Source organism: Cryptotermes secundus, unplaced genomic scaffold (genome assembly GCF_002891405.2).
Source record: "Cryptotermes secundus unplaced genomic scaffold, Csec_1.0 scaffold29, whole genome shotgun sequence".
NCBI lineage: Eukaryota > Metazoa > Arthropoda > Insecta > Blattodea > Kalotermitidae > Cryptotermes > Cryptotermes secundus.
In genome coordinates, this window is record NW_019719356.1 from 907,201 (window position 1) to 920,205 (window position 13,005).

Consider the following 13,005-nt stretch of genomic DNA (forward strand, 5'->3'; position numbering starts at 1 on the left):
GCGTCATTTCCTTTATTATCTTCTCTCACTTTATGAGCCGGGATAGCTCAGTTGGTATAGATACTGGTCGCGGGCTGGACGACCTAGGGGTCCGAGTTCTTAAAAAATTTTCTGTTCTCCACGAGGTTCAGGCCGGTTCTGGGGTCCACCCAACCTCTTATCAATGGATACAAGGGATTCTTTCCCTGGGGGTAAAGCGGCAGGGGCGTGAAGCTGACCACTCAGCTACAGCTAGTGTCGAGGTCAAGAAAATGTGGATCAATACATCCAGTCTAACATACCACTTCATGGCGTAATGTTGAATTAGTTAAGCACAGGGATAACTCCCTTATTATAACGGTATTCTTATTTATTACGAGTATTGCTTTTCGCTACCTTTCCATTTGATTTTTATTTGCCGTTTTCCTTCTTTCTTGCTTCATTGTTTTCCTTTACTCTTCGTTTCCTCGTCCCGTTTCCTGCATTTTTTCCTTTTTCCAAGAAGACAAGTGACATCTGCAGCAAGCGAGCGTAATTATCGTGTGTCAGTCATTCAACAGCTTCTCGACGCTTCCGCGTGGGTGCAGCACATTATGCCAACACATTTACTCCACATGCCAGCAATTTTATAACTGCAATTAACACTTCTAAATGTTGTCATCACTTATTTAACCTCGCATTTGACTGTTAAATGGTCTGAAAATTCTGTGTCTCATGCCAAGTGACCGGTAAAATGCCGAAAACTTTTACGGTATAAAGTCAATAAAACATCTGCCAGCTATGGGCCACATATCCTCCATAATTTGTGTTTCAAGGTGAAATGTTTCTTCGCAGCTTTAATTATTATTATTATTATTATTATTATTATTATTTATTCATATTCTTAGACATATATTTAACTTAAGCCTGACGCAATAGTATTTTCCTGCTGCATGGAAAGAATCTGCTGTTGTACCAGTATTTAAAAGAGGCAATCATGCCGCTGTAAGCAACTACAGACCCATTTCTATTCTCATTAATTTCTCTAAATTTTTTTAATTCATTACTCATGATCATGTTTCTCATTACGCTAAATTTAATCCCAGTCAACATCGTTTTACCAGAACTGAATCTACAGTTACAAATTTGGTGACGTTTCTTGACTTTTGGACGCCTGTTGTCCGCGGTCAGCGTCAAGCTGTTACTGTCTATTTTGATCTTTCAAATGCTTTTAACCCCGTCCCATATAATATGCTCTTGCATAAATTAAGCTCATTAGGAGTCTCTGATGCTTAGGTTAGCTGGTTTCTCAGTTACTTAACCAACAGACAATCTCGGGTTCGCGTTTCTGACACTCTTCCCCTCCCTTTTCATGTAACTTCCGGTGTGCCGCAAGGCACTGTTCTGGGACTTTTTCTTTTCAACGTATTCATAAATGACCAATGCAACTCTGTTAACCACCGTAAACTTCTAATTTTTGCTGATGATCTCAAAATTTTCCGCGTCTTTAACTCACTACATGACTGCCTCTTACTTCAATCTGACATCAATGACTGGTGAATTGCTAACTCCATGAGACTTAATATTGCTAAAACGCGTGTTGTGTCATGCACCGGAAAACGAGCATCAGCTTTGTCATGCTATCATTACACGCACCAACAGTATTAAGGACCTAGGTGTTTTCTTTGATTCAAAATTATATTTTCACACACATGTTGATTACGTATTTTCTGAATGCATAAAGCTTTCAGACCTTATTCACTCCGTAACCTACAGATTTTTCTCCCAGGAGTGTCTGTATTTACTATACTTTATTTCCTTTAATGCTAGTGGGGTGGGACTAAGTCCCTTGTACTGCGGCCACTTCTGGCCTATTGTACCAGCCCCAGATGATAGGTGAGGGTGATTGTGGAGCAATTGGTGGAATGAAGATTGGCAGGGGAAACCGAAGTACTCTGAGAAAATCTGCCTCAGCGCCACTTTGTCCACCACAAATCCCACTTGACCAGAACTGGGATCGAACCTGGACCGCCGCAGTGGATAGCCAGCGACTGACCGCTTGAGCTATGGTGCGGCCTATGCTTTACTTTAGTCAGGTCCAAGTTGGAATATGTCTCGGTAGTTTGGAACTCCATCAATTCGACTGACGCCAATAAGCTTGAGCGCATCGAGCAAAAGTTTGCATCCGTCTGTTTTTATGGTTTCTTCCCTCGTTTCCCATACAATTATACAGACGCCTTAGAGAAATTAAGTCTACAATGTTTACGGAAACGGAGACATCTCATTGATACACTTCTTCTGTTCACGTCTATCGTGGGCTTAATTCCTGCTCTTCCCTTTTGGAAAACGTTAGCCTTCGTGTTCCTCCCAGCAATTTTAGGGGCTTCTCGTTGTTGGGTGTTTCTCCCTCTAACAAACACTGTCCTGCTCGGTGTGCTTATGCTGTCAACGCGACATACTTGTAGTCGGGGCCGTTTCTCTCAATCATATTTTTTCCCCTTGGCGCTACAGCCCCAGTGGGCCTAGGCCTACCTCCATGAACTTTTCCGTTCACTTCGGTTTTTCTAGATCTCACACATTCGGTAGGACTCCTTGGGCGGGTGATCAGCTCGTCGCAATGCCTCTACCTGTACATAGACACAGAAAAACGCACACACAAACAAACTAAACATCCATGCCTTGAGTGGGATTCGAACCCACGATCCCGGTTTCCAGGCGAACGAAGACAGTATATGCCTTAGACCACTCGGCTACCGTGACCGGCCTCAATCACATTTAGCATGTAAATAAACAAAAAATTGGATTAAATTAATATGTTTATATATTGATCCATTTAAACGTCAATTGTTTTATATTTTATTGCTGCCATAATTATTCCAATAAAAAATACTAATTGTATATATTTTAATTTCCTCACTTCTCAACTATAGGTTTGGTTTCTGTTGATGGAGTTATTATTATAAGTATTAATTGAGTTATTGTTATTACTCGTATTACTAGTAGTATTAATTTCTGTGTGTGTATGTACATGTATTGTCCTCTCTCGCCATAAATGGCATAACTATTGGAAATGTACTTATTTTATATTTCTCGCCAGTTAAAACCAACTTCAATTTTTCTTGGAATTGTTATTAATTTATTTCTCTTATATAGACCGATTATGTGAGAAATGAAGAAGTGCTGATTAGAGTCAGCGAGCAGAAGAATATCCTACACGAAATAAGAAAACGGAAGGTTAATTGGAGTGGTCATGTTTTACGCAGAAACTACCTTCTAAAAGAAGTTACTGAAGGAAAGAGAGAGGGGCGGATAAAAGTGACAAGAAGACGTAAGAAGATGCTGGATGACCTTGGGGACAGAAGAGGATACTGTCATTTGAAGGAGAAAGCTCTAGATCGCATTAAGTGGAGGAATTGTTTTGGAAGATATTGTGGATCTGTCGTCTGACAGATTACTGATGATGATGATGATGATGATGATGATGATGATGATGATGATATAGAGTGTCATATTTTGTATTTTGCTCCTTAATTATTTTGGTGTATTTCTATGTACTAGTGCTAACTTTGTAATAGGCCAATGTGCTGTTAAGTTTGCACGTAAAGAAACAAGAACTTGAATTATTATTATTGTTATTATTATAATTATTATTATCATCATCATCATCAACATCTTCATCATTTTTGTTTGTAGGGATGTCGACGTATTTGGAGCCAAAATCGTTCTCCTTAATCATATTTTATAATGGTCTTTGCATCATATTAAAACCTATGTGTATATGTATGTATGCACAAAATCCTTTATCTCCGCATAATAGTATAACCATTGTATGTACATATTTACTTTTCTAAGTTCTTAATAATAACCTCGATTTTTAATGTATTATTATTATTATCATATAATCTGTTTTATTTTGTACTTTGTGTTTTGTTGATTTTTTCTTACTCGTGCTAACTTTGTAATTGGCCTCTGGGCTGTTAAGTTTGTAAGTAAACAAAGAAGAAATTATTATTATTATTATTATTATTATTAGTAGTAGTAGTAGTAGTAGTAGTAGTAGTAGTATATGTCTTCTTGTTGCAGGAGGCGGCGTGCGCGAGGCTTTATGAAGAAGGCCCAGGTATCGAAAGCAACAGCAGTAGCAGCAGGATCCACGTGGCAGTGGACAGCAGACAGCAGCGCCAAGACGTGGCCATCTAGTGAAGCTCCCGCCATCCTGCAGTGAACTTACGAGTATGTGGTCTTAAGCTTCGACTGTCATTCTTTGGAATAATATTTATTTGAAAAATAACTGTCAGATAAATTACGTATGGAGTTTTTGACAAATCAGCATGTCACAATAATATTCGCTAAATATCGCTAGAGGAATATCTTTCTGAATTTTACTTCCTTTAAAAGCAATTGCTTCGAAGACTTCTAACGGTGACAGCTGTATGTAAGGATTAGCACCAGTATTCTGCGCAGAATCCTGCGGAACTCCACCCTCAACACACCACTCCCTCCTCTCTCTCTCTCTCTCTCTCTTTCACTACTACGCATGCGAGAAAGCACAGTTATGGGCCTACAGTCATGCGGTGAATCCGCCCGCTTCCCTAGCCTAGCCCATACGAAGTTAGCACATCCTGTAGTATATAAGATGCACACCGTATACAACTAGTTCCAAGCAACATATTAGAAGTTTATCTTTTAATTTTGTTTTGTTGACTGGGGAAAAAAGTATTTTGCTTATATTCCCTCAGTTTCGGTGAATCTGTGAGTCACTGCTAGCCACTTCTAAGACAGTAAAGTAAAGCTATCCCTGTAACAGGCCGTGGAGGCCCATAGGGTTGTGAGATGTTGAGGTTCCCACATTTTCTAGAAAATCGGCTCATAGATGGCGGTAAGGTTGTCAGCCTTAGGCGCCGGCCGCCCTTCACCCCCAGAAAGATCTCTGGTACTCATTTCTGTTAGAGGCTGAGTCGACCCCAGGGCCATAGTGCAGCTGGAAGGATTAGGTCAATTGAAAAAAATCCAATGACCTCATCGGGACTTGAACCCGCGACCTTCCGGCTTGTAGAATGGTGCCTCAACCAAATATACGATAACGAAAGAAAAAAAAGGGAGGAAGGAATAAATACATGATATAAACAAAGAGTATAACTAATAATGGATGAATTAATTTAGTATCAGAACCTTCAGCAAATTAAATGACAGGGTAAAGGTAAAGTTGGCCCTGTGCTTAACTAATTAAGCACCAGGCCATGAAGACGTATGGAGGAGTGGAAGCATAGATCCATATTTTCTTGACCTCGGCACTAGCTGGAGGTGAGTGGTTAGCTTCATGCCCCTGCAGCTTTATCCCTGGTGCCCATTGTATAAGAAGTAGGGTGAACCTCAGATCCGATGTGGGCGACGTGATTAAGAGAAAATTCTTGACCCTATCGGGACTCGAACTCGGACACCTCGCTCGTTTAACCCGTAGCCAGTCGCTATATCGACTAAGCTATCCCGGCCGTATCATGTTGAAAATTACAGGATATACGATACAATTGCAGTCTGAACGCCTAGAAAATTTAGACTTCGTGCAAAGCGATGACGTCATGGGCCGGATTCTTCTGATAGCAGGTTAAGCGATATATACAGCATTATTTTCCTTGTTTACGTTTAATTTTATGTTACGGATGCGACTCTCCATATAAATATATTCTAGAGGTAAAGTTGTCCTTGTGCTTAATTAAATTAAGCAATACGCTATGAAGATATGTATGGGGGTCGAGTTAGAGCTTCAGGAACTCTGAAGCAGATGGAAGTATTCCGTATTCCGTATTGAGGGGGTGGGTTTCCCCATGCACTTAGACCGGTTACTGGTCCATTGTGCGTCCCCTTTTAATTTCTACTGTCTCCATACCCTACCGGTACTGGTGGTTACTATCAGCCCCTTCTGCCAGCGAGGTTCCAACCTCTTACTGGCAGTGGTATCTAATAGTTAGTCCCTTTTTGTCAGCGAGGTCGTCCCTCCTCTGGCAGGGGTTCCTAGTCCCTTTCTGCCAGCAAGGTTTCTACCCTCTACTTGGCAGTGGTATCTAATACTTTAGTCCCTTTCTGTGAGAGAGGTCCCCCCTCCTCTGGCAGTGGTACCTGATACTTCCCCCATCTACCGGAGGAATTGGAAACTACTTGGGCGGGAAACTTGGCCTAATTTTGCTCAGAGGTCTCCTAGAGACATGAGGTTCTTTTACGTGCCGTAAAGCTACGACACGGGACCGACGGCTTAAAGTCCCTCCCGGAGGACTTGTTCCCTGAATTTTTCCGCCCTTAAAGATTCCATTACCTCCGCCGGGTTTTTGAACCCGCGTACCTTGAGTCATGAGGTGGGAACGTTACCCCTAGACTACGGATGCCGCTTAGATGGAAGTAACTGGTAGCTTCACGCTCCTGCCGCTTTATTGCAGGGAATCAGCATCGGATTGCTATTGGATAGAAGGGTAGGTGGGCCCCAGAGTCGGTCAGGACGCTTTGGAGGAGAGAAAATCGCTTGCTTGCTGGCAGGAATCAAATTCGAATTCTAAGTGTTAATTTTCAGTATGAAAACCACGCAGCTCGCAAATTGCCTACAATTCCTTTTTTTTTATTGCTAGTGGGGTGGGACTAAGTCCCTTGTACTGCGTCCACTTCTGGTCTATTGTACCAGCCCCAGATGATAGGTGAGGGTGATTGTGGAGCAATTAGTGGGATAAAGATTGGCAGGGGAAACCGAAGTACTCGGAGAAAACCTGCCCCAGCGTCACTTTGTCCACCACACATCCCACTTGACCAGACCCGGGATTGAACCCGGCCCGCCGAGGTGGGTAGCCAGCGACTAACCGCTTGAGCTATGGCGCGGCCCTTCGCTACAGTTAAATGTACAGCAGAATGGGGCAAACGCCCATAAACACAGTTTACATGATTTTTCTGACGTCTCTTAGTGGAAAATTAATGCCGTTTCTGGGAATCATATTTATTCATGTCACGCTTATCACATCCCTCTGATCGTTAACAATGGAATTCGTGTCACAAACAAATATCAAATGTTAATCTGCAATATTAGATTTTTTGCTCCATTAGTATGCCAAACGTAATGTTACACAATTCAACATACATAATAATTGAATGTCACACAATTCTTACCATATTGAAGAAAGATAAAAGTGAAGTTCGGAATTGTTGGGGTACTGGATTTTGTCCATCATCCGGTGTTCTAAAAGGAAACCAAAGAATAGAATATAGACGACACACAAAATCCAGAAACCAAGTAATTCCGACTGTTATGCGCCATCGTCAGAACCGTTTAGAAAAAAAGGAAAGTTGACCCTGAATATAATTAGCACAACGACTTCAAGATGTAGGGAGGAGAAAGGAGTATAGCTCCACTTATTTTAACCTCGTCATTAGTAGTGGCTGAGGCACTATGTTACAAACCAGAAGGTCGCGTAATCGAGTCCCGATAAGGCGGATATTTTCAATTGACCTAATCCTTCCAGCCGCACTATGGCCCTGGGGTGGACTCAGCCTCTAACAGAATTGAGCACCATGAATTTTAATGGGGGGTAAAGCACGGCCGGCGCGTAAGGATGACGAACTTACCGTCATCTGTGAGCGGATTGCCTAGAAAATGTGGGAGCCTCGACGTCTAAGGACTTCTACTACCTGATACAGGAATAGCTTTGCCTTAGTTTACGAAATAAAGGATATAGACCTAGAGAGAGATGGACAGACAGAAAGGATGTCCATATTATGTATCAATTTTAAAATCAGAGACGCGCTTCCATGATGACTATGGTATCTGGGCGCGTCCTGGTTTTCCCTCTTGTGTAAATGTTTCAGTACGTCTGTTTGTGTGTGTCGTGTTACAGCCGGCTCCAAGATGAACCTGATTAATATGGACGCGGAGAACCGCGTAGTGCTTAACGTCGGCGGGATCCGGCATGAGACGTATAAAGCGACGCTTAAGAAGATCCCAGCTACACGGCTGTCGAGGCTAACAGAGGCGCTCGCCAACTACGACCCCATCCTCAACGAGTATTTCTTTGACCGTCACCCAGGGGTCTTCGCGCAAGTCCTAAACTACTACCGGTAAGCTTTTGTTCGTCATGAAAGTATAAACAAACTAACTAACTGACTTCATGGAGCTGAGTCCTTCTTGAGAAGCTGCTAGTTGTACAGCTACTCAAGAACTTCCCAACATTTTATGCAACCAGAAGGTTCATTCATCCCTGTCCTAAGCCAGACCAATCCAGTTCATCTCATACTGTCTCTCTAAAACTTACTTACTTACTTACTCAGGGAGCTGAGCCCTTCTTGAGGAGCCGCCAATTCTGCAGCTACTCAAGAATTTCCCAGCATTTTATGGAACCCGAACGTTCATTACCGTGTTCACAAGAGCCCTCCACTGGTCCCTATCCTGAGCCAGATCAATCCAGTCCATCTCATACTATCTCTCTAACACTTACTTACTCAGGGAGCTGAGCCCTTCTTGAGGAGCCGCCAATTCTGCAGCTACTCAAGAATTTCCCAGCATTTTATGGAACCCGAACGTTCATTACCGTGTTCACAAGAGCCCTCCACTGGTCCCTATCCTGAGCCAGATCTATCCAATTCATACCATCCTATACTATCTCTCTAAGATCCATTGTCTCTCTAATATCCATTTTAATATTATTCGCTCACATACGTCTTGGACTTCCTAATGATATCTTTCCTTCTGGCTTTCCCACCAATATCCTATATGCATTCCGCTTATACCCATTCAATGCTACATGTCCTGCCAATAATCATGAATGTATAAACTCCTAACATCAGACAGTCTCTGTGGTATATCATAGTTTTCTTGAGAGCTTGAAGCTTCTAAGCTGATCAGTTGTTTTCTTACTGGCATAGAACCGCAAATTTCACCGCCGTATTCACAAAAGCCCGTCACTAGACCTTACCTCGTCTGCCCAAATTGATGCGAGGTTTTGGGCTGCCACTGAGGCGACTATGACTACTGTGTTCTGAGGTGTGACTCCGGGAATACTGGTAGATACTTAACAATTCGGAGAAACCTATTTTCTTCATCTTCAGGATTCTGTCCTGCAGAAAGCGGAGTTCTGCCTTTTGCGTGTTTAATGGTGATTTTTTTTTATTATTCTTACATCCTGGAGATGAAAACGATATGTTCCTCCGAAAAGTTGGTTGACTTTCTCAGGACTACACGGCGTTATATCTCAGAATAGAGGAATTTTCATAGGCACTGATTTTAAAACCTCAAAACCAATGAGTAGCCTGTTATCAATTTATTTTTTACAGTTTCGGAAGTGTATATCTCTGCATTATGCCGACATGTTGAATCCTATAGGCTGTCTACTTCGAAATGTTGTCTAGTACGGTTTCTGTTACCAGTTATTTAAAAAAAAAAAGCTTCATTTATTTCCTGTCCCATCTACGTGTACTTCGCAACTTGTTATGTATCATAAATGTCTTTCCAGAAGCCGCAGTTATGGTTTTGCCACTCGCTTTTATGGTCCAGCATTCACATCCATGTTACAGAGATGTTTGTTGGTAAAGCTAGGGAAATGTACGAGTTTTATTTTGCATTCTGGTCTGTTTCTGGACTTTTGATGACCTAAGATATATGTTCACCGGTCATGGTAGCCGAGCGGTCTAAGGCATGTACTGTCCTCGCTCGCTTGGAAGCCGGGATCGTGGGTTCGAATCCCACTCAAGGCATGGATGTTTGTGCGCGTTTTTCTGTGTTTGTGTACAGGTAAAGGCCTTGCGACGAGCTGATCACCCGCCCAAGGAGTCCTACCGAATGTATAAGATTTAGAAAAACCGAAGTGAACGGAGAAGTTCATGGAGGTAGCCCTAGGCCCACTGGGGCTGTAGTGGCAAGGGGAAAAAAAAAAGAGAGATGTTGTTATTGGAGCAGTTGAGTCACTTGCATTAACTGTGTCGTCATGTCTGTCTCTTGGCAGGACGGGGAAGCTGCACTATCCAACCGATGTCTGCGGACCGCTGTTTGAGGAAGAGTTGGAATTTTGGGGCCTGGACGCGAACCAGGTGGAGCCCTGCTGCTGGATGACGTACACCCAGGTAACAATTATAGTCATTACAATGCCAGACCTTGGGGCCGTGTCGATTATTTCCTCAGAAGCAAAAATAAAAAATCATTTTATATGAGGACTTGTCGAGTGTACCCACAGAAACAATTTATTTTAGGCGGAGGGGGGGGCGTCGAATATGCCCTTAAAGACAGATAGTTATTTTAGGTGAAACTCTATTGGGTGTAAACCACAATGTGAGTGAGAGAGAGAGCGTGAGTAGTCAGAAAAAGTCTAAACCCTCTTCTCGTCGAAAATGAGGCCCTTGTTTGAAAACCACAAATGTCCAGGAAATGTTAGATCTCTTGGCCATGGGTACCAACGGGGCCCCGAAACAAATTTAATGATTGAGTGAAAATCAATAAGTGACTGAGTGTGTGTGAGTCACAAGGGTCCCCCCCCCTCCCCAGTAGAGCGGGAGTGACCAGCAGTAGTCAGAAAATCCTTCTCGTCGAAGAAGAGGCCTAATTTCAAAATATATAAAAGTCCGAAAAGAATAAAAGTATGGTGACCTGTCCCGACGGGGCCCGAAACCAAGAACGACTGTGCCGGCGAGGACCAGCACCAATTTACTGTTCTGATGTGCTCTGCAACCACAGAGAAAGCAAGTCATTTGGTCAATTAGTACCATAGACGTAACAATCTACTTAAGCTAAGGTCTTGTCGACTGTAATAATAAGGGAAATACCAAAATCGTGGAACTACAGGTGACTCGCATTTTAAGCACAGTATGCGTTCATTAAAATTTCCCCGTATATCGAAAACGCGTGAAATGGAAAAGTCACAGAACGAGAAGTGAGCGCTGAGGAGTAGAAAAGAAATGGCTGCAGCAAAATGGTGGAGCAATTATGAGTGCTGCGCGCGCAACTCACTGGCGTGCGCCACGGTTCATACTGTGGGTAAGCATAAAATATTCACGTTACTGCTGACAATGAAATAAATCCGCGGATATGCGAAAGCGGATTTAACAAGCCGTCTGGATTGTAGAGATAACAGAAACCACAAATCAGAGCATATGAGCCTTATAACTGTAGGAGAAGCAATAACAAATTCGTTTCCCAAATACAAGCACAGTTAAAGTTACCCCAACCATAATCCTTGTAACGATAACATAACTAACGTCCAGCAAACTCATACCAAAACCACAGTAAAATCATTCCAACATGACGATTTTAACCACATCAACAGTTCTAATACAGCATCATCATTCTTTCAAGTACAAGACCAAACGAGACATTTTTTGGGATACTGGAAAACGGAATAGCATCGTCGTTTCAGAGTTTCTCCACGAACCTCATTTTCTTTTGATTTGTACATGAAGATTCCCCCCCTCTCCCAACTTCCTTCTCTTCGAATCTGTCACTGGTTACCCTGTCAAAGTGACCTTAAATTTGAACCAACAATAACCATCGTAACATATACTACTCACATGCAAAATATGTTTAGTAAATTTGATTTGATTCATTTTTGGTCCGTCACACTAACAGCACAGCGGACCAAGAAATCATAACGGACAATATTAAGAATCTCCCCAATCAAGTTACACAGGAGGCACAACATCGGCCACCTTGAAGAGAGACGACAGGGGCTATTGACACGAACCGTATGGTTTATGTATTTTAATTTTTAACAAAGTTTTTAAAACCTTAAATATTTCTATAACCAGAAAGGCTGCTGTGGCTGATAGATGGAACATTGTGTACTTGGCAATACATGTGTAATTGTTATGACAACTGTTGTGATAGTGGTTTCTAAAAAGTGTTTGGTGTCTCTGAAGATGATCCGAATGGATCGAAACATGTAAGGCTAGTGAACCATAAACTGAGAAAACCGAAATAGTCACACTGGACGGATTTGTCTTTTATAATTATATTTAGCACACATAATTCGGCCCAGCTTTCGCCGGGCACTTCAAAAAATTATTTAAAGACTCATCATATGCTCCCTTCCACGGAAATCTTTAGTAAAAGGCGAAAGATTTATACGAAATGAAAGGAAACCAGAGCATCTTACACTACCATGTATAAGAAGGATAAACACATAACAACTTCATATCGGCGTGAGATCTAATATATAAAGCACAAAAAATCGAATTACCCTTCAACAAAGCCCGTATTGGAATCAAGTACTCCGCACTGGAACAATTTTCTGCAGGATTTAGTTGTATTATTTATTTCATTCCATATTTTACAGTGTTGACAAGTGTTGTTAGTTGATCCCGTTCGAATGCCGTTTCATTTCTACCCGTTTCCACCACCTGGGTAGGCGAGTCACCCATGGACTTCTTCCTGTACGGTTATCCAGTGGCGGTTGTTAATCATGACCAACAGAAAAGGTGGAAAAGTAAAGCTGACGCTTTGCTTAATGTTAAATGTCAGCTTCACACGCCGGCCGATTTATCCCTTCAGGAAATACTGCACGGACCCACGGTGTTGGAGATTTTGTGGGCCCCAGAGTCGATATGGACGATGTGTGGAGATAATAATACCTTGCCTCTGCCGGGAATCGCACCCACGGTCTTCCAGTCCGTAGTTCTTCGCAGTATCCACTGAGCTACCACAACTCTCATGTCCAGCATTATACTAATATAGAGAGTGGACTGGATTTAAACAAACTTAAATTGTAATTAGTCATGCATCTAGAAATTTTGGCTATTAATCTAAAAGTATTTACGCCTCGGAAAAGATTTGCATGTTTCAACTACGTAAATTATACAGTTCCTTATTTAACGTTGCCCAGTTGCATAGTATATGCAGAGGAACCCAAAAATGTATACACAACTTAATAGAGGTAGTCTACGGAGAGTTTCAAAATTTAACTGAAAGGTATTGTACGGTGTATAGTACAATATTCTCTCAAAAGATGGTGCTAGTCGCACGATAGCCAGAGCCGCCATATCGAATGGCAGAACAGTCAAAGAAAATGGCGACGAATTGGTTGTCTTTCGAGG

General features: G+C 42.1%; 1 protein-coding gene and 1 non-coding gene across 6 annotated transcripts in view; one reads left to right on the forward strand and one right to left on the reverse strand.

Annotated features, from left to right (window-relative positions):
* LOC111864247 (potassium voltage-gated channel protein Shaw) overlaps positions 1–13,005 on the forward strand; it is a 250,551-nt gene that overhangs the window by 190,362 nt on the left and 47,184 nt on the right. For 4 of the 5 annotated variants that reach the window (XM_023851339.2, XM_033751447.1, XM_033751453.1 and 1 more), the window contains exons 2-4: positions 4,042–4,191; positions 7,830–8,049; positions 9,930–10,047. In XM_023851339.2, coding sequence (XP_023707107.2) covers positions 7,841–8,049; positions 9,930–10,047 — 327 coding nt within the window. In that variant the 5' untranslated portion in view covers positions 4,042–4,191; positions 7,830–7,840. The remainder of the gene's footprint in view (positions 1–4,041; positions 4,192–7,829; positions 8,050–9,929; positions 10,048–13,005) is intronic. The other variant, XM_033751445.1, reaches the window with a different exon arrangement.
* LOC111864321 lies at positions 11,945–12,063 on the reverse strand. Its single transcript, XR_002842774.1, has one exon. It is a non-coding gene; the product is annotated as a U5 spliceosomal RNA (small nuclear RNA).